Consider the following 27,126-nt stretch of genomic DNA (forward strand, 5'->3'; position numbering starts at 1 on the left):
TGAATTTAGCTGAAAAAGTTAGCATGCTAATGTTAGTATACTAACAGTTGAAATGCATCAAGTATTAAGTTGTATGACTGTGAAGCGTGCGCATGTGAAATTAGCTGAAAAAGTTAGCATGCTAATGTTAGTAAGCTAACAGTTGAAATGCGTCAAGTATCAAGTTGTATGACTGTGAAGCGTACGCATGTGAAATTAGCTGAGAAAGTTAGCAGGCTAACAGTTAGCGTGTAACAAGTACCAAGTTGTATGATTCCCAGGTGTTTGGTTGCAGAATTGGCTAAAAAAAAGAAAGTTAGCATGCTAATGTTAGTATGCTAACAGTTAAAATGTGTCAGGTTCTAGTCGTATGGCGGTGACGCGTAGATATGTAAAATTAGCTGAAAAATTTAGCATGCTAACTGTTAGCATGTAACTAGTACCAAGTTGTATGATTCCCAGGTGTTCGGCTGTAGAATTGGCTCAAAAAAGTTAGCATGCTAATGTTAGTATGCTAACAGTTGAAATGCGTCAAGTATTAAGTTGTATGACTGTGAAGTGTACGCATGTGAAATTAGCTGAAAAAGTTAGCATACTAATGTTAGTATGCTAACAGTTAAATGCATCAAGGATCAAGTTGTATGACTGTGAAGCGTACGCATGTGAAATTAGCTGAAAAAGTTAGCAGGCTAACAGTTAGCATCTATCGAGTACCAAGTTATATGATTCCCAGGTGTTTGGTTGAAGAATTGGCTTTAAAGGTTAGCATGCTAGTGTTAGTATGCTAACAGTTAAAATGCGTCAGGTTCTAGTCGTATGGCGGTGACGCGTAGATATGTAAAATTTGCTGAAAAATTTAGCATGCTAACTGTTAGCATGTAACTAGTACCACGTTGTATGATTCCAGGTGTTCGGCTGTAGAATTGGCTCAAAAAAGTTAGCATGCTAATGTTAGTATGCTAACAGTTGAAATGCATCAAGTATTAAGTTGTATGACTGTGAAGCGTGCGCATGTGAAATTAGCTGAAAAAGTTAGCATGCTAATGTTAGTAAGCTAACAGTTGAAATGCGTCAAGTATCAAGTTGTATGACTGTGAAGCGTGCGCATGTGAAATTAGCTGAAAAAGTTAGCAGGCTAACAGTTAGCATCTATCGAGTACCAAGTTATATGATTCCCAGGTGTTTGGTTGAAGAATTGGCTTTAAAGGTTAGCATGCTAGTGTTAGTATGCTAACAGTTAAAATGCGTCAGGTTCTAGTCGTATGGCGGTGACGCGTAGATATGTAAAATTAGCTGAAAAATTTAGCATGCTAACTGTTAGCATGTAACTAGTACCACGTTGTATGATTCCCAGGTGTTCGGCTGTAGAATTGGCTCAAAAAAGTTAGCATGCTAATGTTAGTATGCTAACTGTTGACATGCGTCAAGTATTAAGTCGTATGACTGTGAAGCGTACGCATGTGAAATTAGCTGAAAAAGTTAGCATACTAATGTTAGTATGCTAACAGTTAAATGCATCAAGGATCAAGTTGTATGACTGTGAAGCGTACGCATGTGAAATTAGCTGAAAAAGTTAGCAGGCTAACAGTTAGCATCTATCGAGTACCAAGTTATATGATTCCCAGGTGTTTGGTTGAAGAATTGGCTTTAAAGGTTAGCATGCTAGTGTTAGTATGCTAACAGTTAAAATGCGTCAGGTTCTAGTCGTATGGCGGTGACGCGTAGATATGTAAAATTTGCTGAAAAATTTAGCATGCTAACTGTTAGCATGTAACTAGTACCACGTTGTATGATTCCCAGGTGTTCGGCTGTAGAATTGGCTCAAAAAAGTTAGCATGCTAATGTTAGTATGCTAACTGTTGACATGCGTCAAGTATTAAGTCGTATGACTGTGAAGCGTACGCATGTGAAATTAGCTGAAAAAGTTAGCATACTAATGTTAGTATGCTAACAGTTAAATGCATCAAGGATCAAGTTGTATGACTGTGAAGCGTACGCATGTGAAATTAGCTGAAAAAGTTAGCAGGCTAACAGTTAGCATCTATCGAGTACCAAGTTATATGATTCCCAGGTGTTTGGTTGAAGAATTGGCTTTAAAGGTTAGCATGCTAGTGTTAGTATGCTAACAGTTAAAATGCGTCAGGTTCTAGTCGTATGGCGGTGACGCGTAGATATGTAAAATTTGCTGAAAAATTTAGCATGCTAACTGTTAGCATGTAACTAGTACCACGTTGTATGATTCCCAGGTGTTCGGCTGTAGAATTGGCTCAAAAAAGTTAGCATGCTAATGTTAGTATGCTAACAGTTGAAATGCGTCAAGTATTAAGTCGTATGACTGTGAAGTGTACGCATGTGAAATTAGCTGAGAAAGTTAGCATGCTTTACTTTGCATTTTAATTAACGTGGGATTATTTTTTTTAGAAATAATAGTACCAACTTTTTATCTTTTTTTTTTTCTCCAACATTTGTGGAACTGGCGTGGCGCCCCCTGATGGACGGCGCCCTTAGCATTTGCCTATACGGGCCGGCCCTGGTTGGACCCCCCCCTAAATGTGAGTATTGACTTAATGTTGCTATGATATGCTGTGATATAATAGCCAGTGTCATATCTTTTTAGTGCACTTTCTCCCACTTTCATGTCCTCCGCCATCGGCATTGTCTCAGTGCGTGGGGGGTTGTAGGGTGGGTGGGGTCCGCCTGCAACCCCCCCCCCCCCCTCCCCTCCCCCACCCTCTCACAGAGCAATGAGGTAATCCCTAGCAGCAGCAAGTGCAGCGAGGGGCTGCCATGCACACGTCCGCCTCTCGCTTCTGGAGCTTTCTGCCGGTCACCACCGCCGCCATGTCGAGGGCTTAGCCCGCACAGTGTGTGTGTGTGTGTGTGTGTGTGTGTGTGTGTGTGTTGAGTGTGAGTGTGTGTGAAGGGTTAGGGAAGACGTGAGTCCACCATGACGGAACGCTGCAGTCTGTGGAGCGCCTTGTCGGCTGCAGCGTGCTGCTTCTACCGGGGATCCTTCATGCAGGTGCAGGTCAGTGTGTGTGTGTGTGTGTGTGTGTGTGTGTGTCTCTGCAACATGCTAACAACACTTTGTCTCAGCCCACTTTGTGTGAAAGTGGGGATGATCTTCCCTCCCATTTAATTCCATCACTTTCAGGCCACTTCTCTTAAAGGTGTACAAAGTGCGGCCCGGGGGACATTTTGCAGCCCGGGGACAAACTAAGAACACACCTGCACAAAGCGCTAGAATATGCACATTTTGGGAGGAAACTTGTCTGGGAATGCTGAAATGCACCTAAAAATTAGCTGGAAAAAGTTAGCGTGCTAGCAGTTAGCATGTCTCCAGCGCCATGTTATGTGATTTCCCAGCTGCTAAATTGACTTAGCATGCTAATGTTAGTATGCTAACAGTTAAAATGCGTCAGGTTCTCGTCGTATGGCGGTGACGCGTAGATATGTAAAATTAGCTGAAAAATTTAGCATGCTAACTGTTTGCATGTAACTAGTACCGAGTTGTATGATTCCCAGGTGTTTGGTTGCAGAATTGGCTTTAAAGGTTAGCATGCTAATGTTAGTATCCTAACAGTTGAAATGCGTCAAGTATTAAGTTGTATGACTGTGAAGCGTGAGCATGTGAAATTAGCTGAAAAAGTTAGCAGGCTAACAGTTAGCATCTATCGAGCACCAAGTTATATGATTCCCAGGTGTTTGGTTGAAGAATTGGCTTTAAAGGTTAGCATGCTAATGTTAGTATGCTAACAGTTAAAATGTGTCAGGTTCTCGTCGTATGGCGGTGACGCGTAGATATGTTAGTATGCTAACAGTTGAAGTGCATCAAGGATCAAGTTGTATGACTGTGAAGCGTACGCATGTGAAATTAGCTGAAAAAGTTAGCATGCTAGCAGTTAGCATGTCTCAAGCACCATGTTATGTGATTCCCAGGTGTTCAGCTGCTAAATTGACTTGAAAGCTAGCATGCTAATGTTAGTATGCTAACGGTTAAAATGCGTCAAGTACGAGGTCGTAGGACTGTGAGGCGTGGATGCTGTGTCAAATTAGCTGAAGAAATTAGCATGTAACAAGTACCAAGTTATATGATTCCCAGGTGTTTGGGCTGTAGAATTGGCTCAAAAAAAGTTAGCATGCTAATGTTAGTATGCTAACAGTTGAAATGCGTCAAGTATTAAGTTGTATGACTGTGAAACGTACGCATGTGAAATTAGCTGAAAAAGTTAGCATGCTAATGTTAGTATGCTAACAGTTGAAATGCGACAATTATTAAGTCGTATGACGGTGAAGCGTGGATATGTAAAATTAGCTGAAAAATTTAGCATGCTAACTGTTAGCAGGTAACAAGTACCAAGTTGTATGATTCCCAGGTGTTTGGTTGAAGAATTGGCAAAAAAAAAAAAAGTTAGCATGCTAATGTTAGTATGCTAACAGTTGAAATGCATCAAGTATCAAGTTGTATGACTGTGAAGCGTACGCATGTGAAATTAGCTGAAAAAGTTAGCAGGCTAACAGTTAGCATCTATCGAGCACCAAGTTATATGATTCCCAGGTGTTTGGTTGAAGAATTGGCTTTAAAGGTTAGCATGCTAATGTTAGTATACTAACAGTTAAAATGCGTCAGGTTCTAGTCGTATGGCGGTGACGCTTAGATATGTAAAATTAGCTGAAAAATGTAGCATGCTAACTGTTAGCATGTAACTAGTACCAAGTTGTATGATTCCCAGGTGTTTGGGCTGTAGAATTGGCTCAAAAAAGTTAGCATGCTAATGTTAGTATGCTAACAGTTGAAATGCGTCAAGTATTAAGTCGTATGACTGTGAAGCGTACGCATGTAAAATTAGCTGAATAAGTTAGCATGGTAATGTTAGTATGCTAAAAGTTGAAATGCGTCAAGTATTAAGTCGTATGACTGTGAAGCGTGACCATGTGAAATTAGCTGAAAAAGTTAGCAGGCTAACAGTTAGCATCTATCGAGTACCAAGTTGTATGATTCCCAGGTGTTCGGCTGTAGAATTGGCTCAAAAAAGTTAGCATGCTAATGTTAGTATGCTAACAGTTGAAATGCATCAAGGATCAAGTTGTATGACTGTGAAGCGTGCGCATGTGAAATTAGCTGAAAAAGTTAGCATGCTAATGTTAGTGTGCTAACAGTTGAAATGCATCAAGGATCAAGTTGTATGACTGAAGCGTGCGCATGTGAAATTAGCTGAAAAAGTTAGCAGGCTAACAGTTAGCATCTATCGAGTACCAAATTATATGATTCCCAGGTGTTTGGTTGAAGAATTGGCTTTAAAGGTTAGCATGCTAATGTTAGTATACTAACAGTTAAAATGCGTCAGGTTCTAGTCGTATGGCGGTGACGCTTAGATATGTAAAATTAGCTGAAAAATGTAGCATGCTAACTGTTAGCATGTACCGAGCACCAAGTTATATGATTCCCAGGTGTTTGGTTGCAGAATGGGCAAAAAAAATAGTTAGCATGCTAATGTTAGTATGCTAACAGTTGAAATGCGACAAGTATTAAGTCGTATGACTGTGAAGCGTATGCATGTGAAATTAGCTGAAAAAGTTAGCAGGTTAACAGATAGCATGTATCGAGTACCAAATTATATGATTCCCAGGTGTTTGGTTGCAGAATTGGCTTTAAACGTTAGTTACTTAGTATGCTAACAGTTAAAATGTGTCAAGTTGTAGTCGTATGACGGTGAAGCGTAGATATGTAAAATTAGATGAAAAATTTAGCATGCTAACTGTTAGCATGTAACTAGTACCAAGTTATATGATTCGCAGGTGTTCGGCTGCAGAATTGGCTAAAAAAATTTGCATGCTAATGTTAGTATGCTAACGGTTAAAATGCATCAAGGACGAGGTCGTATGACTGTGAGGCGTAGATGCTATGTCAAATTAGCTGAACAAATTAGCATGCTAACAGTTAGCATGTAACAAGTACCAAGTTATATGATTCCCAGGTGTTCGGCTGAAGGATTGGCTAAAAAATTTGGCATGCTATTGTTAGTATGCTAACGGTTAAAATGCGTCAAGTACGAGGTCGTAGGACTGTGAGGCGTGGATGCTATGTCAAATTAGCTGAAGAAATTAGCATGTAACAAGTACCAAGTTATATGATTCCCAGGTGTTTGGGCTGTAGAATTGGCTCAAAAAAGTTAGCATGCTAATGTTAGTATGCTAACAGTTGAAATGCGACAATTATTAAGTCGTATGACGGTGAAGCGTGGATATGTGAAATTAGCTGAAAAATTTAGCATGCTAACTGTTAGCAGGTAACAAGTACCAAGTTGTATGATTTCCAGGTGTTTGGTTGCAGAATTGGCAACAAAAAAAAAAGTTAGCATGCTAATGTTAGTATGCTAACAGTTGAAATGCATCAAGTATTAAGTTGTATGACTGTGAAGCGTGCGCATGTGAAATTAGCTGAAAAAGTTAGCATGCTAACAGTTAGCATGTCTCAAGCACCATGTTATGTGATTCCCAGGTGTTTAGCTGCTAAATTGACTTGAAAGCTAGCATGCTAATGTTAGTATGCTAACGGTTAAAATGCGTCAAGTACGAGGTCGTATGACTGTGAGGCGTAGATATGTAAAATTAGCTGAAAAATTTAGCAGGTTAACAGATAGCATGTATCGAGTACCAAATTATATGATTCCCAGGTGTTTGGTTGCAGAATTGGCTTTAAACGTTAGTTACTTAGTATGCTAACAGTTAAAATGTGTCAAGTTGTAGTCGTATGACGGTGAAGCGTAGATATGTAAAATTAGATGAAAAATTTAGCATGCTAACTGTTAGCATGTAACTAGTACCATGTTATGTGATTCCCAGGTGTTCAGCTGCTAAATTGACCTAGCATGCTAATGTTAGTATGCTAACGGTTAAAATGCGTCAAGTACGAGGTCGTAGGACTGTGAGGCGTGGATGCTGTGTCAAATTAGCTGAAGAAATTAGCATGTAACAAGTACCAAGTTATATTATTCCCAGGTGTTTGGGCTGTAGAATTGGCTCAAAAAAGTTAGCATGCTAATGTTAGTATGCTAACAGTTGAAATGCGACAAGTATTAAGTCGTATGACGGTGAAGCGTAGATATGTAAAATTAGCTGAAAAATTTAGCATGCTAACTGTTAGCAGGTAACAAGTACCAAGTTGTATGATTCCCAGGTGTTTGGTTGAAGAATTGGCAAAAAAAAAAAAAAAAGTTAGCATGCTAATGTTAGTATGCTAACAGTTGAAATGCATCAAGGATCAAGTTGTATGACTGTGAAGCGTACGCATGTGAAATTAGCTGAAAAAGTTAGCGGGCTAACAGTTAGCATCTATCGAGTACCAAATTATATGATTCCCAGGTGTTTGGTTGAAGAATTGGCTTTAAAGGTTAGCATGCTAATGTTAGTATGCTAACAGTTAAAATGCGTCAGGTTCTAGTCGTATGGCGGTGACGCGTAGATATGTAAAATTAGCTTAAAAATTTAGCATGCTAACTGTTAGCATGTAACTAGTACCAAGTTGTATGATTCCCAGGTGTTTGGTTGCAGAATGTGCTTTAAAGGTTAGCATGCTAATGTTAGTATCCTAACAGTTGAAATGCGTCAAGTATTAAGTTGTATGACTGTGAAGCGTACGCATGTAAAATTAGCTGAAAAAGTTAGCATGCTAATGTTAGTATGCTAACAGTTGAACTGCGACAAGTATTAAGTCGTATGACTGTGAAGCGTACGCATGTGAAATTAGCTGAAAAAGTTAGCATGCTAATGTTAGTAAGCTAACAGTCGAAATGCGTCAAGTATCAAGTTGTATGACTGTGAAGCGTACGCATGTGAAATTAGCTGAGAAAGTTAGCATGCTAACAGTTAGCAGGTAACAAGTACCAAGTTGTATGATTCCCAGGTGTTTGGTTGAAGAATTGGCAAAAAAAAAAAAATAGTTAGCATGCTAATGTTAGTATGCTAACAGTTGAAATGCATCAAGGATCAAGTTGTATGACTGTGAAGCGTACGCATGTGAAATTAGCTGAAAAAGTTAGCAGGCTAACAGTTAGCATCTATCGAGTACCAAGTTATATGATTCCCAGGTGTTTGGTTGAAGAATTGGCTTTAAAGGTTAGCATGCTAATGTTAGTATGCTAACAGTTAAAATGCGTCAGGTTCTAGTCGTATGGCGGTGACGCGTAGATATGTAAAATTAGCTGAAAAATTTTGCATGCTAACTGTTAGCATGTAACTAGTACCAAGTTGTATGATTCCAGGTGTTCGGCTGTAGAATTGGCTAAAAAAAGTTAGCATGCTAATGTTAGTATGCTAACAGTTGAAATGCATCAAGGATCAAGTTGTATGACTGTGAAGCGTACGCATGTGAAATTAGCTGAAAAAGTTAGCAGGCTAACAGTTAGCATCTATCGAGCACCAATTTATATGATTCCCAGGTGTTTGGTTGCAGAATTGGCTTTAAAGGTTAGCATGCTAATGTTAGCATGCTAACAGTTAAAATGCGTCAGGTTCTAGTCGTATGGCGGTGACGCGTAGATATGTAAAATTTGCTGAAAAATTTAGCATGCTAACTGTTAGCATGTAACTAGTACCACGTTGTATGATTCCAGGTGTTCGGCTGTAGAATTGGCTCAAAAAAGTTAGCATGCTAATGTTAGTATGCTAACTGTTGACATGCATTAAGTATTAAGTCGTATGACTGTAAAGCGTACGCATGTGAAATTAGCTGAAAAAGTTAGCATGCTAATGTTAGTATGCTAACAGTTGAAATGCATCAAGTATTAAGTTGTATGACTGTGAAGCGTGCGCATGTGAAATTAGCTGAAAAAGTTAGCATGCTAACAGTTAGCATGTCTCAAGCACCATGTTATGTGATTCCCAGGTGTTCAGCTGCTAAATTGACTTGAAAGCTAGCATGCTAATGTTAGTATGCTAACGGTTAAAATGCGTCAAGTACGAGGTCGTAGGACTGTGAGGCGTGGATGCTATGTCAAATTAGCTGAAGAAATTAGCATGTAACAAGTACCAAGTTATATTATTCCCAGGTGTTTGGGCTGTAGAATTGGCTCAAAAAAGTTAGCATGCTAATGTTAGTATGCTAACAGTTGAAATGCGACAATTATTAAGTCGTATGACGGTGAAGCGTAGATATGTAAAATTAGCTGAAAAATTTAGCATGCTAACTGTTAGCAGGTAACAAGTACCAAGTTGTATGATTCCCAGGTGTTTGGTTGCAGAATTGGCAAAAAAAAAAAAAAAGTTAGCATGTTAATGTTAGTATGCTAACAGTTGAAATGCATCAAGGATCAAGTTGTATGACTGTGAAGCGTGCGCATGTGAAATTAGCTGAAAAAGTTCGCATGCTAGCAGTTAGCATGTCTCAAGCACCATGTTATGTGATTCCCAGGTGTTCAGCTGCTAAATTGACTTGAAAGCTAGCATGCTAATGTTAGTATGCTAACGGTTAAAATGCGTCAAGTACGAGGTCGTATGACTGTGAGGCGTAGATATGTAAAATTAGCTGAAAAATTTAGCATGCTAACTGTTAGCATGTATCGAGTACCAAATTATATGATTCCCAGGTGTTTGGTTGCAGAATTGGCTTTAAACGTTAGTTAGTTAGTATGCTAACAGTTAAAATGTGTCAAGTTGTAGTCCTATGACGGTGAAGCGTAGATATGTAAAATTAGATGAAAAATTTAGCATGCTAACTGTTAGCATGTAACTAGTACCAAGTTATATGATTCGCAGGTGTTCGGCTGCAGAATTGGCTAAAAAAATTTGCATGCTAATGTTAGTATGCTAACGGTTAAAATGCATCAAGGACGAGGTCGTATGACTGTGAGGCGTAGATGCTATGTCAAATTAGCTGAACAAATTAGCATGCTAACAGTTAGCATGTAACAAGTACCAAGTTATATGATTCCCAGGTGTTTGGCTGTAGAATTGGCTCAAAAAAGTTAGCATGCTAATGTTAGTATGCTAACAGTTGAAATGCGACAAGTATTAAGTCGTATGACGGTGAAGCGTAGATATGTAAAATTAGCTGAAAAATTTAGCATGCTAACTGTTAGCAGGTAACAAGTACCAAGTTGTATGATTCCCAGGTGTTCGGCTGTAGAATTGGCTCAAAAAAGTTAGCATGCTAATGTTAGTATGCTAACAGTTGAAATGCGTCATGTATTAAGTTGTATGACTGTGAAGCGTACGCATGTGAAATTAGCTGAAAAAGTTAGCATGCTAATGTTAGTATGCTAACAGTTGAACTGGGACAAGTATTAAGTCGTATGACTGTGAAGCGTGAGCATGTGAAATTAGCTGAAAAAGTTAGCAGGCTAACAGTTAGCATCTATCGAGTACCAAGTTATATGATTCCCAGGTGTTTGGTTGCAGAATTGGCTAAAAAAAAAAAAGTTAGCATGCTAATGTTAGTATGCTAACAGTTAAAATGTGTCAGGTTCTAGTCGTATGGCGGTGACGCGTAGATATGTAAAATTAGCTGAAAAACTTAGCATGCTAACTGTTAGCATGTAACTAGTACCACGTTGTATGATTCCAGGTGTTCGGCTGTAGACTTGGCTCAAAAAAGTTAGCATGCTAATGTTAGTATGCTAACAGTTGAAATGCATCAAGTATCAAGTCGTATGACTGTGAAGCGTACGCATGTGAAATTAGCTGAATAAGTTAGCATGCTAATGTTAGTATGCTAAAAGTTGAAATGCGTCAAGTATTAAGTCGTATGACTGTGAAGCGTGACCATGTGAAATTAGCTGAAAAAGTTAGCAGGCTAACAGTTAGCATCTATCGAGTACCAAGTTGTATGATTCCCAGGTGTTCGGCTGTAGAATTGGCTCAAAAAAGTTAGCATGCTAATGTTAGTATGCTAACAGTTGAAATGCGTCATGTATTAAGTTGTATGACTGTGAAGCGTACGCATGTGAAATTAGCTGAAAAAGTTAGCATGCTAATGTTAGTATGCTAACAGTTGAACTGGGACAAGTATTAAGTCGTATGACTGTGAAGCCTACGCATGTAAAATTAGCTGAGAAAGTTAGCAGGCTAACAGTTAGCATGTAACAAGTACCAAGTTATATGATTCCCAGGTGTTCGGTTGTAGAATTGGCAAAAAAAAAAGTTAGCATGCTAATGTTAGTATGCTAACAGTTGAAATGCATCAAGTATTAAGTTGTATGACTGTGAAGCGTAGGCATGTGAAATTAGCTGAAAAAGTTAGCATGCTAATGTTAGTATGCTAACAGTTGAACTGGGACAAGTATTAAGTCGTATGACTGTGAAGCCTACGCATGTAAAATTAGCTGAGAAAGTTAGCAGGCTAACAGTTAGCATGTAACAAGTACCAAGTTATATGATTCCCAGGTGTTCGGTTGTAGAATTGGCAAAAAAAAAAGTTAGCATGCTAATGTTAGTATGCTAACAGTTGAAATGCATCAAGTATTAAGTTGTATGACTGTGAAGCGTAGGCATGTGAAATTAGCTGAAAAAATTAGCAGGTTAACAAATAGCATGTATCGAGTACCAAATTATATGATTCCCAGGTGTTTGGTTGCAGAATTGGCTTTAAACGTTAGTTAGTTAGTATGCTAACAGTTAAAATGTGTCAAGTTGTAGTCGTATGACGGTGAAGCGTAGATATGTAAAATTAGATGAAAATTTTAGCATGCTAACTGTTAGCATGTAACTAGTACCGAGTTATATGATTCGCAGGTGTTCGGCTGCAGAATTGGCTAAAAAATTTTGCATGCTAATGTTAGTATGCTAACGGTTAAAATGCATCAAGGACGAGGTCGTATGACTGTGAGGCGTAGATGCTATGTCAAATTAGCTGAACAAATTAGCATGCTAACAGTTAGCATGTAACAAGTACCAAGTTATATGATTCCCAGGTGTTTGGGCTGTAGAATTGGCTCAAAAAAGTTAGCATGCTAATGTTAGTATGCTAACGGTTAAAATGCATCAAGGACGAGGTCGTATGACTGTGAGGCGTAGATGCTATGTCAAATTAGCTGAACAAATTAGCATGCTAACAGTTAGCATGTAACAAGTACCAAGTTATATGATTCCCAGGTGTTCGGTTGTAGAATTGGCAAAAAAAAAAGTTAGCATGCTAATGTTAGTATGCTAACAGTTGAAATGCATCAAGTATTAAGTTGTATGACTGTGAAGCGTACGCATGTGAAATTAGCCGAGAAAGTTAGCAGGCTAACAGTTAGCATGTATCGAGTACCAAGTTATATGATTCTCAGGTGTTCGGCTGAAGGATTGGTTAAAATAGTTAGCATGCTAATATTAGTAGGCTAACAGTTAAAATGCGTCAAATAGTAAGTCGTATGACTGTGAAGCGTACGCATGTGAAATTAGGTAAAAAAAAAGTTATCAAGCTAATGTTAGTGTGCTAATAGTTAAAATGCGCCAAGTATTAAGTGGTAGGACTGTGTAGTCATAAGTACCAAGTTGTACGATTCCCGGGTGTTTAGCTGTAAAAGCACCTAAAAAAGTTAGCATGCCAGAATGCTAATGTTGGCATGTGTTAAGTACCAGGTCATATATGACTCTCAGGTGTTCGGCTGCAAAATTGGCTAAAAAAGACAACACACTAATGTTTGCATGCTAACAGTTAGCATGTGTCAAGTACCAAGCTATATGACTCGGAAGTGTTCGGCTGCAAAACGGCCTAAAAATGCTACTAAAAGCATGCTACTGTTAGTAATGCTGGCTGAGGCTGAGCCAATCAGAGGCCACGATACTGAACAACACGGTCTGATTGTTTTGGTCTCGTCCAGTGGCCAACTTTACTGCTGGGTTGGTATTTTTTTTTAGCTCATTTAGCTACTTTTATGCTTAAAAATGCTTCATTTTTCTAAACCCGCGTGGTGTTTTTTATTGGACTTTTGTGCTGGTCACAGATTGTCCATAACAAACACCATGTTCAAACAAAAGGGTCACCAGGACACCCTGGACCGCAGTTCCATGATCGACTGTGTGGTTGTGTGATCGGATTTGCGGTCTCATGTATTGGACACTCGAGTAAAGAGAGGGGCGGAACTTTCTACCGATCACCACTTGGTGTTGACTTGGCTGCGATGGTGGGGGAGGATGGCGGTCAGACCTGGCAGGCCCAAATGCATTGTGAGGGTCTGCTGGGAACGTCTGGCAGAGTCTCTTGTCAGAGAGTTTCAATTCCCACCTCCGGGAGAACTTGGAAGATGTCACGAGGGAGGCGCTGGACATTGAGTCCGAGTGGACCATGTTCCGTACCTTAATTGTCGAGGCGGTCGATCGGAGCTGTGGCCGCAAGGTGGTTAGTGCCTGTCGTGGCGGTAAACCCAGAACCTAGGGAAGCAGTCAAGCTGAAGAAAGAGTCCTATCGGGTCCTTTTGGCTCATAGGACTCTGGCGGAAGCGGACAGGTACCGACAGGCGGTGTGCGGCTTCGGCGATCGCGCAGGCAAAAATTCGGACATGGGAGGAGTTCAGGGAAGCCATGGAAAACGACTTCCGGATGGCTTCGAAGTGATTCTGGACCACCATCCGCCGCCTCGGTGCACTGTCAACACGGTGTATGGTGAGGATGGTGTCTGGATGTTGTGGATCGGTGGAAGGAATACTTCAAAGACCTCCTCAATCCCACCTACACATCTTCCTATGAGGAAGCAGTGCCTGGGGACTCTGGTGGACTCATATTTCTGGGGCTGAGGTTGCCGAGGTAATTAAAAAGGTCCTCGGTGGCAAGGCCCCAGGGGTGAAATCCACCTGGAGTTCCTTAAGTCTCTGGATGCTGGAGGGCTGTCTTGGTTGACAAGACTGCAACATCGCGTGGACATCGGGTGCGGTACCTCTGGATTGGCAGACCATGGTGGTGGTTCTTCTCTTTAAGAAGGGGAACCGGATGGTATGTTCCAACTATGGTGGGATCACACTCCTCAACCTTCCCGGTAAGGTCTGTTCAGGTGTACTGGAGAGGAGGCTACGCCAGATAGTCGAACCTCGGATTCAGGAGGAGCAGTGTGGGTTTCGTCTTGTTCGCGGAACTGTGGACCAGTTCTATACTCTCGGCAGGGTCCTTAAGGGTGCATGGGAGTTTGCCCAACCTCTGGATTGGCAGACCGGGGTGGTGGTTCTTCTCTTTAAGAAGGGGAACCGGATGGTATGTTCCAACTATGGTGGGATCACACTCCTCAACCTTCCCGGTAAGGTCTGTTCAGGTGTACTGGAGAGGAGGCTACGCCAGATAGTCGAACCTCGGATTCAGGAGGAGCAGTGTGGGTTTCGTCTTGTTCGCGGAACTGTGGACCAGTTCTATACTCTCGGCAGGGTCCTTAAGGGTGCATGGGAGTTTGCCCAACCAGTGTACATGTGTTTTGTGGACTTGGAGAAGACTGTGTCCTTTGGGAAGTCCTGAGGGGAGTGCTCAGAGAGTATGGGGTATCGAACTGTCTGGTTGTGGCGGTCCGCTACCTGTATGATTGGTGTCAGAGCTTGGTCCGCATCGCCGGCATTCAGTTGGACCCGTTTCCAGTGAGGGTTGGACTCCACCAGGGTCGCCCTTTGTCACTGATTCTGTTCAGAACGTTGATGGACAGAATTTCTAGGCGCAGTCAGGGCGTTGAGGGTATCCGGTTTGGTGGCTGCAGGATTAGTTCTCTACTTTTTGCAGATGATGTGGTCCTGATGGCTTCACCTGACCAGGATCTTCATCTCTCACTGGCTCGGTTCGCAGCCAAGTGTGAAGCGACTGGGATGAGAATCAGCACCTCCAAGTCCGAGTCCATGGTTCTCGCCCGGAAAAGGGTGGAGTACCATCTCTGGGTTGGGGAAGAGATCTTGTCCCAAGTGGAGGAGTTCAAGTTCCTCGGAGTCTTGTTCACGAGTGAGGGAAGAGTGGATGGTGAGATCGACAGGCGGATACTGCAGACCCTGTATCGATCTGTTGTGGTGAAGAAGGAGCTGAGCCGGAAGGCAAAGCTCTCAATTTACCGGTCGATCTACGTTCCCATCCTCACCTATGGTCATGAGCTTTGGGTTATGACCAAAGGACAAGATCACGGGTACAAGCGGCCCAAATGAGTTTCCTCCGTCGGGTGGCGGGGCTCTCCCTTAGAGATAGGGTGAGAAGCTCTGTCATCTGGCAGGACATCAAAGTAAAGCTGCTGCTCCTCCACATGGAGAGGAGCCAGATGAAGTGGTCCGGGCATCTGGTCAGGATGCCACCTGAACGCCTCCCTTTAGGGCACGTCTCACCAGTAGGATGCCACCGGGAAGAACCAGGACACGTTGGGAAGACTATGTCTCCCGGCTGGCCTAGGAACGCCTCGGGATTCCCCGGGAGAAGCTGGACCAAGTGGCTGGGGAGAGGGAAGTCTGAACTTCTCTGCTTTGGCTGCTGCCCCCGCGGCCCCACCTCCAATGGATGCTTTTATTTATTTATATTTTGAAAGTTTCTAATCATTTAGATTAGGGTATCTAAACATGTTCCACCATAGTCAAGTATGGGGGGGATTTTTATATTTTATTATTTAGTTATAAAAATGCTATAAAGAGATGTTTTATACATTTAAATATATATATATATATATTATCACATTTAAATATGAATATTATCACATTCAAATATGTATATTATCACATTTAAATATGTATATGATCACATTTAAATGTGTATATTATCACATTTAAATGTGTATATTATCGCATTTAAATGTATATATCATCACATTTAAGTATGTATATTATCACATTTTAATGTGTATATTATCACATTTAAATGTGTATATTATCACATTTAAATGTGCATATTATCACTTTTAAATATGTATATTATCACTTTTAAATGTGATCATATACACATTTAAATGTGATAGTATACACATTTAAATATGTAAATTTAAATATGTATATGATCACATTTAAATATGTATATGATCACATTTAAATGTGTATATTATCACATTTAAATGTGTATATTATCGCATTTAAATGTGTATATCATCACATTTAAGTATGTATATTATCACATTTAAATGTGTATATTATCACATTTAAATGTGTATATTATCACTTTTAAATATGTATATTATCACTTTTAAATGTGATAATATACACATTTAAATGTGATTAGTATACACATTTAAATATGTATATTTAAATATGTATATGATCACATTTAAATGTGTATATGATCACATTTAAATATGTATATTATCACATTTAAATGTGTATATTATCACATTTAAATGTGTATATTATCGCATTTAAATGTGTATATCATCACATTTAAGTATGTATATTATCACATTTAAATGTGTATATTATCACATTTAAATGTGTATATTATCACATTTAAATGTGTATATTATCACATTTAAATGTGCATATTATCACATTTAAATATGTATATTATCACTTTTAAATGTGATAATATACACATTTAAATGTGATAGTATACACATTTAAATATGTATCTTTAAATATGTATATTATCATATTTAAATGTGCATATTATCACATTCAAATATGTATATTATAATATTCAAATATGTATATTATCATATTTAAATGTGTATATTATCACATTCAAATATGTATATTATCACATTCAAATATGTATATTATCACATTTAAATATGTATATTATCACATTCATATATGTATATTATCATATTTAAATGTGTATATTATCACATTCAAATATGTATATTATCACATTTAAATGTGTATATTATCACATTTAAATGTGTATATTATCACATTTAAATGTGTATATTATCACATTTAAATATGTATATTATCACATTTAAATGTGTATATTATCACATTTAAATGTGTATATTATCACATTTAAATGTGTATATTATCACATTTAAATATGTATATTATCACATTTAAATGTGCATATTATCACTTTTAAATATGTATATTATCACTTTTAAATGTGATAATATACACATTTAAATGTGATAGTATACACATTTAAATATGTATATTTAAATATGTATATTATCATATTTAAATGTGCATATTATCACATTCAAATATGTATATTATCACATTCAAATATGTATATTATCATATTTAAATGTGCATATTATCACATTCAAATATGTATATTATAACATTCAAATATGTATATTATCACATTTAAATATGTATATTATCACATTCATATATGTATATTATCACATTTAAATGTGTATATTATCACATTTAAATGTGTATATTATCACATTTAAATGTGTATATTATCACATTTAAATGTGTATATTATCACATTTAAATGTGTATATTATCACATTTAAATATGTATATTATCACATTTAAATGTGCATATTATCACTTTTAAATATGTATATTATCACTTTTAAATGTGATAATATACACATTTAAATGTGATAGTATACACATTTAAATATGTATATTTAAATATGTATATTATCATATTTAAATGTGCATATTATCACATTCAAATATGTATATTATCACATTCAAATATGTATATTATCATATTTAAATGTGTAAATTATCACATTCAAATATGTATATTATCACATTCAAATATGTATATTATCACATTTAAATGTGTATATTATCACATTTAAATGTGTATATTATCACATTTAAATGTGTATATTATCACATTTAAATGTGTATATTATCACATTTAAATGTGTATATTATCGCATTTAAATGTGTATATCATCACATTTAAGTATGTATATTATCACATTTAAATGTGTATATTATCACATTTAAATGTGTATATTATCACATTTAAATGTGTATATTATCACATTTAAATGTGTATATTATCACATTGAAATGTGCATATTATCACTTTTAAATATGTATATTATCACTTTTAAATGTGATCATATACACATTTAAATGTGATAGTATACACATTTAAATATGTATATTTAAATATGTATATGATCACATTTAAATGTGTATATGATCACATTTAAATATGTATATTATCACATTTAAATGTGTATATTATCACATTTAAATGTGTATATTATCGCATTTAAATGTGTATATCATCACATTTAAGTATGTATATTATCACATTTAAATGTGTATATTATCACATTTAAATGTGTATATTATCACATTTAAATGTGTATATTATCACATTTAAATGTGTATATTATCACATTTAAATGTGCATATTATCACTTTTAAATATGTATATTATCACTTTTAAATGTGATCATATACACATTTAAATGTGATAGTATACACATTTAAATATGTATATTTAAATATGTATATGATCACATTTAAATGTGTATATGATCACATTCAAATATGTATATTATCACATTCAAATATGTATATTATCATATTTAAATGTGTATATTATCACATTCAAATATGTATATTATCACATTCAAATATGTATATTATCACATTTAAATGTGTATATTATCACATTTAAATATGTATATTATCACATTTAAATGTGTATATTATCACATTTAAGTATGTATATTATCACATTTAAATGTGCATATTATCACTTTTAAATATGTATATTATCACTTTTAAATGTGATAATATACACATTTAAATGTGATAGTATACACATTTAAATATGTATATTTAAATATGTATATTATCATATTTAAATGTGCATATTATCACATTTAAATGTGTATATTATCACATTTAAATGTGTATATTATCGCATTTAAATGTGTATATCATCACATTTAAGTATGTATATTATCACATTTAAATGTGTATATTATCACATTTAAATGTGTATATTATCACTTTTAAATATGTATATTATCACTTTTAAATGTGATAATATACACATTTAAATGTGATTAGTATACACATTTAAATATGTATATTTAAATATGTATATGATCACATTTAAATGTGTATATGATCACATTTAAATATGTATATTATCACATTTAAATGTGTATATTATCACATTTAAATGTGTATATTATCGCATTTAAATGTGTATATCATCACATTTAAGTATGTATATTATCACATTTAAATGTGTATATTATCACATTTAAATGTGTATATTATCACATTTAAATGTGTATATTATCACATTTAAATGTGCATATTATCACTTTTAAATATGTATATTATCACTTTTAAATGTGATCATATACACATTTAAATGTGATAGTATACACATTTAAATATGTATATTTAAATATGTATATGATCACATTTAAATGTGTATATGATCACATTCAAATATGTATATTATCACATTTAAATATGTATATTATCACATTTAAATGTGTATATTATCACATTTAAATGTGTATATTATCGCATTTAAATGTGTATATCATCACATTTAAGTATGTATATTATCACATTTAAATGTGTATATTATCACATTTAAATGTGTATATTATCACATTTAAATGTGTATATTATCACATTTAAATGTGCATATTATCACATTTAAATATGTATATTATCACTTTTAAATGTGATAATATACACATTTAAATGTGATAGTATACACATTTAAATATGTATCTTTAAATATGTATATTATCATATTTAAATGTGCATATTATCACATTCAAATATGTATATTATAATATTCAAATATGTATATTATCATATTTAAATGTGTATATTATCACATTCAAATATGTATATTATCACATTCAAATATGTATATTATCACATTTAAATATGTATATTATCACATTCATATATGTATATTATCATATTTAAATGTGTATATTATCACATTCAAATATGTATATTATCACATTTAAATGTGTATATTATCACATTTAAATGTGTATATTATCACATTTAAATGTGTATATTATCACATTTAAATATGTATATTATCACATTTAAATGTGTATATTATCACATTTAAATGTGTATATTATCACATTTAAATGTGTATATTATCACATTTAAATATGTATATTATCACATTTAAATGTGCATATTATCACTTTTAAATATGTATATTATCACTTTTAAATGTGATAATATACACATTTAAATGTGATAGTATACACATTTAAATATGTATATTTAAATATGTATATTATCATATTTAAATGTGCATATTATCACATTCAAATATGTATATTATCACATTCAAATATGTATATTATCATATTTAAATGTGCATATTATCACATTCAAATATGTATATTATAACATTCAAATATGTATATTATCACATTTAAATATGTATATTATCACATTCATATATGTATATTATCACATTTAAATGTGTATATTATCACATTTAAATGTGTATATTATCACATTTAAATGTGTATATTATCACATTTAAATGTGTATATTATCACATTTAAATGTGTATATTATCACATTTAAATATGTATATTATCACATTTAAATGTGCATATTATCACTTTTAAATATGTATATTATCACTTTTAAATGTGATAATATACACATTTAAATGTGATAGTATACACATTTAAATATGTATATTTAAATATGTATATTATCATATTTAAATGTGCATATTATCACATTCAAATATGTATATTATCACATTCAAATATGTATATTATCATATTTAAATGTGTAAATTATCACATTCAAATATGTATATTATCACATTCAAATATGTATATTATCACATTTAAATGTGTATATTATTACATTTAAATGTGTATATTATCACATTTAAATATGTATATTATCACATTTAAATGTGTATATTATCACATTTAAATGTGTATATTATCACATTTAAATGTGTATATTATCGCATTTAAATGTGTATATCATCACATTTAAGTATGTATATTATCACATTTAAATGTGTATATTATCACATTTAAATGTGTATATTATCACATTTAAATGTGTATATTATCACATTTAAATGTGTATATTATCACATTGAAATGTGCATATTATCACTTTTAAATATGTATATTATCACTTTTAAATGTGATCATATACACATTTAAATGTGATAGTATACACATTTAAATATGTATATTTAAATATGTATATGATCACATTTAAATGTGTATATGATCACATTTAAATATGTATATTATCACATTTAAATGTGTATATTATCACATTTAAATGTGTATATTATCGCATTTAAATGTGTATATCATCACATTTAAGTATGTATATTATCACATTTAAATGTGTATATTATCACATTTAAATGTGTATATTATCACATTTAAATGTGTATATTATCACATTTAAATGTGTATATTATCACATTTAAATGTGCATATTATCACATTTAAATGTGTATATTATCACATTTAAATGTGCATATTATCACTTTTAAATATGTATATTATCACTTTTAAATGTGATCATATACACATTTAAATGTGATAGTATACACATTTAAATATGTATATTTAAATATGTATATGATCACATTTAAATGTGTATATGATCACATTCAAATATGTATATTATCACATTCAAATATGTATATTATCATATTTAAATGTGTATATTATCACATTCAAATATGTATATTTAAATATGTATATGATCACATTTAAATGTGTATATGATCACATTCAAATATGTATATTATCACATTCAAATATGTATATTATCACATTTAAATGTGTATATTATCACATTTAAATGTGTATATTATCACATTTAAATGTGTATATTATCACATTTAAATGTGCATATTATCACTTTTAAATATGTATATTATCACTTTTAAATGTGATCATATACACATTTAAATGTGATAGTATACACATTTAAATATGTATATTTAAATATGTATATGATCACATTTAAATGTGTATATGATCACATTCAAATATGTATATTATCACATTCAAATATGTATATTATCATATTTAAATGTGTATATTATCACATTCAAATATGTATATTATCACATTCAAATATGTATATTATCACATTTAAATGTGTATATTATCACATTTAAATATGTATATTATCACATTTAAATGTGTATATTATCACATTTAAGTATGTATATTATCACATTTAAATGTGTATATTGGGACGGCGTGGCGCAGTGGAAAAATGGCCGTGCGCGACCCGAGGGTCCCTGGTTCAATCCCCACCTAGTACCAACCTCGTCATGTCCGTTGTGTCCTGAGCAAGACACTTCACCCTTGCTCCTGATGGGTGCTGGTTAGCGCCTTGCATGGCAGCTCCCTCCATCAGTGTGTGAATGTGTGTGTGAATGGATAAATGTGGAAGTAGTGTCAAAGCGCTTTGAGTACCTTGAAGGTAGAAAAGCGCTATACAAGTACAACCCATTTATCATTTATCATTTATATTATCACATTTAAATGTGTATATTATCACATTTAAATGTGTATATTATCACATTTAAATGTGTATATTATCACATTTAAATGTGCATATTATCACTTTTAAATATGTATATTATCACTTTTAAATGTGATAATATACACATTTAAATGTGATAGTATACACATTTAAATATGTATATTTAAATATGTATATTATCATATTTAAATGTGCATATTATCACATTCAAATATGTATATCACATTCAAATATGTATATTATCATATTTAAATATGTATATTATCACATTCAAATATGTATATTATCATATTTAAATGTGTATATTATCACATTCAAATATGTATATTATCACATTCAAATATGTATATTATCACATTTAAATGTGTATATTATCACATTTAAATGTGTATATTATCACATTTAAATGTGTATATTATCACATTTAAATATGTATATTATCACATTTAAATGTGTATATTATCACATTTAAATGTGTCTTATTTAAATATGTATATTGTCACATTTAAATATGTATATTATCACATTTAAATATGTATATTATAAGCGGTAGAAAATGGATGGATGGATGATTACTCATTAGGAGTTTAGCTTTTTCTCATCACCTTATGTTTTGCTCTTCTATTTTCACTGTTGTTTTCACATAGATGTGTTAGTTTTGACATATATATGTTAATTGACATAGATATGTTAGTTTTCACATAGATATGTTCATAGACGAAGAATTGCGATTAATTCAAAAATCTATTTTTTTTTTTGGACAAAGTATCGGATCGGTATCGCCGATAGCAGCCTGAATTTGACTTGGTATCAGACCATGAAGACAGTCAGTGATATCACACATCATCATCACCTCTAACTACTGACTTTTATGGAGAAATATCATATTTGTGTTGAGACTCATCAGCTGTATCAGTGCAGAGGGATTACATTTCATCCCCTGGTCTAGACTGTACACACACACACACACACACACACACACACACACACACGCACACACACACACACACACACACACACACACACAGATTAAGCGTGGTATTTGCGTTCTAACCAACGCTTCCAGCGTGTCTTTGTAAGTGGGACAATGTAACTACCCCCTGGGCTCACACACACACACACACACACACACACACACACACACACACACACACACACACACACACACACGACATATCCATCCCCTGCAGTTTGATTGTTTGTGAAGTGAACCCCCCCTTCCCTCCTCGTCCTCCCCACTGACCCCAGCATGGTTTGGCAAGGCAGCAGCAGCCGCTCGCTCCGTCCTTTGGCGTTCACAAGTGCAATTTCTTAACACATTCTGAAAATATGAGTCAAAAAGTGGATTAAAAGAGCAAAAATGTGTATTATAATGAGAAATATATATACAGGTAAAAGCCAGTAAATTAGAATATTTTGAAAAACTTGATTTATTTCAGTAATTGCATTCAAAAGGTGTAACTTGTACATTATATTTATTCATTGCACACAGACTGATGCATTCAAATGTTTATTTCATTTAATTTTGATGATTTGAAGTGGCAACAAATGAAAATCCAAAATTCCGTGTGTCACAAAATTTGAATATTGTGTAAGGCTAATACAAAAAAGGGATTTTTAGAAATGTTGGCCAACTGAAAAGTATGAAAATGAAAAATATGAGCATGTACAATACTCAATACTTGGTTGGAGCTCCTTTTGCCTCAATTACTGCGTTAATGCGGCGTGGCATGGAGTCGATGAGTTTCTGGCACTGCTCAGGTGTTATGAGAGCCCAGGTTGCTCTGATAGTGGCCTTCAACTCTTCTGCGTTTTTGGGTCTGGCATTCTGCATCTTCCTTTTCACAATACCCCACAGATTTTCTATGGGGCTAAGGTCAGGGGAGTTGGCGGGCCAATTTAGAACAGAAATACCATGGTCCGTAAACCAGGCACGGGTAGATTTTGCGCTGTGTGCAGGCGCCAAGTCCTGTTGGAACTTGAAATCTCCATCTCCATAGAGCAGGTCAGCAGCAGGAAGCATGAAGTGCTCTAAAACTTGCTGGTAGACGGCTGCGTTGACCCTGGATCTCAGGAAACAGAGTGGACCGACACCAGCAGATGACATGGCACCCCAAACCATCACCCAACCATGCAAATTTTGCATTTCCTTTGGAAATCGAGGTCCCAGAGTCTGGAGGAAGACAGGAGAGGCACAGGATCCACGTTGCCTGAAGTCTAGTGTAAAGTTTCCACCATCAGTGATGGTTTGGGGTGCCATGTCATCTACTGGTGTCGGTCCACTCTGTTTCCTGAGATCCAGGGTCAACGCAGCCGTCTACCAGCAAGTTTTAGAGCACTTCATGCTTCCTGCTGCTGACCTGCTCTATGGAGATGGAGATTTCAAGTTCCAACAGGACTTGGCGCCTGCACACAGCGCAAAATCTACCCGTGCCTGGTTTACGGACCATGGTATTTCTGTTCTAAATTGGCCCGCCAACTCCCCTGACCTTAGCCCCATAGAAAATCTGTGGGGTATTGTGAAAAGGAAGATGCAGAATGCCAGACCCAAAAACGCAGAAGAGTTGAAGGCCACTATCAGAGCAACCTGGGCTCTCATAACACCTGAGCAGTGCCAGAAACTCATCGACTCCATGCCACGCCGCATTAACGCAGTAATTGAGGCAAAAGGAGCTCCAACCAAGTATTGAGTATTGTACATGCTCATATTTTTCATTTTCATACTTTTCAGTTGGCCAACATTTCTAAAAATCCCTTTTTTGTATTAGCCTTAAGTAATACTCTAATTTTGTGACACACGGAATTTTGGATTTTCATTTGTTGCCACTTCAAATCATCAAAATTAAATGAAATAAACATTTGAATGCATCAGTCTGTGTGCAATGAATAAATATAATGTACAAGTTACACCTTTTGAATGCAATTACTGAAATAAATCAAGTTTTTCAAAATATTCTAATTTACTGGCTTTTACCTGTGTATATATATATTTTTTTCTCCCTTTAAAACATTGCTCAAAAGATGAATAATGAATCAAAATGAACGTTGTTATGAATTATTGATGGCTGCAATTATTTCACATCCAATATTGAAACATTTTGGACTTATTTTCTCTTTTTGCCGTGACAAAAAGGGCATGAAACAAACCAAAAAATATTAAAAGTCATAATCGAAGGATAATTATGTAGTTGCTCTGGAGATTTAAGTGATGAAAGTTTTTTTGTTTAAGAAAAAAGTATGACTTATTTAACACTTTTATGAGTGGGACCCTTTTGGATCCACAACTAAATTTAATGGGATTTTTTTTTTTTTTTACTAATATCAATGAGTTATAAATGATTGACCTATTTAAGGCTCCAATTAGTTCATATTAAATGTTCTACTTTGAATTTGTTTTTTTGGGGGGGTGTAATATTGCTTATTTTGTGTTTTTGCCTAAGAAATGAATTGACCAGAAGGGAATAAAACAGTTAAGGCTGAAACGACGCGTCGACGTAGTCGACGTCATCGACGTCATCGGTTACGTAAATACGTCGACGCCGTTTTTGTGCGTCGGCGCGTCGCATATTTACGTCACACTACTGTCATGGCGGAGCGCAAAGCAGACGATGCGAGCGAGGGGAAAAACGCACGCCAAAAGTCGTCAAAAGTGTGGGAGTATTTCAATAAACGGCCTAATAATGTTGTTGTATGCACACTGTGTCGAGCGGAAATGGCCTATCATAGCAGCACAACGGCTATGAACGAACATTTGAAAAGAAAACCCCCGACAGCGTTCTTGCCATCACCATCAACAAGTCAATCGTCCGCGTGCGTATACGTTGTCATCATTACACAAAAACATGAATGTGTCATTTGTATCTGCGTTGTAAATTCATAAACTAAAGCACCGTTTGCTCTGAGAGGCGCGTTTGGCGTCCCTGTTCAGTGTTTACAAAGACGCGCTCCTCTTTAACGCTGTGGGGAGGCGGCGGCGGCGAGCGAGCGGCGAGGCGGGGCGCGCCGGGAGCGACGCCGCAAGAGACAGGGGACGACGAGCGAGCGAGGAAGAGGAGAAAAGCGAGGAAAGAAAGAGAAAAGAGTTGGAAGAGAAAAGACTTTGTGTAAAATTAAAAGATTGTAAACCTGGCAAAGCCGTCTGGCGTTCAGTCTGTCGGTCCTGAAAGAACCCCACGGCACAAGACGTGTCACAAACGCTAACGTTAATTAGTTGTGCAAATACCTTTTACAACATTAACAGTTACATATACTATGTACAAACCAACAACTAACTTTCACTTTAATCATACTATCATTGTTGTGTTATTAAGCAAAATAAGCAATACTTTTACTTTTGTTGAAATGTGTACACTGTACACTTTTTTGTATTGGATGTTTATCTTTATTTTTGCACATTTTAGCAAATAAGCAATACTTTTACTTTTGTTGAAATGTTTACACTTGTTACAGAATATTTCCGTTTTGCACTTTTTTGTATTGGATGTTTATCTTTATTTTTGCACATTTTAAAGCAAAATAAGCAATACTTTTACTTTTTAAATGCTTATACTATTCCAGAATATTAAGATTTGCACTGGATGTTTACTTTTATATTTGCACATTAAAAAGCAAATAAGCTACTTTTAATTTTGTTAAATGTTAAAAGTTTTAAATGTTTACATTGTTACAGAATATTTTGTCATGTTGTTGTCAATGTTGACTGAGTGGCCATACTTTTTTTTTTGTAAATAAAAGCCATGCCTTTTGAAAAAACTGGCCTACATTTATTTTTTCCTCTTCATTTTAAATAAAAAAAATAATCGGTAAA

The 27,126-nt window shown here is 35.0% G+C and overlaps 1 protein-coding gene across 2 annotated transcripts in view; it reads left to right on the forward strand.

Annotated features, from left to right (window-relative positions):
• Window positions 1-2,881: 2,881 nt before the first annotated feature.
• The window catches only part of sh2d3ca (SH2 domain containing 3Ca), a 98,676-nt gene continuing 74,431 nt past the window's right edge, over window positions 2,882-27,126 (forward strand). For both annotated transcript variants that reach the window (XM_061931790.2, XM_061931791.2), the window contains exon 1: window positions 2,882-3,007. In XM_061931790.2, the coding sequence (XP_061787774.1) occupies window positions 2,927-3,007 (81 nt within the window). In that variant the 5' untranslated portion in view covers window positions 2,882-2,926. The remainder of the gene's footprint in view (window positions 3,008-27,126) is intronic.

The sequence above is a fragment of the Nerophis lumbriciformis genome, linkage group LG39, assembly GCF_033978685.3.
Source record: "Nerophis lumbriciformis linkage group LG39, RoL_Nlum_v2.1, whole genome shotgun sequence".
In the NCBI taxonomy this organism is placed as follows: Eukaryota; Metazoa; Chordata; class Actinopteri; order Syngnathiformes; family Syngnathidae; genus Nerophis; species Nerophis lumbriciformis.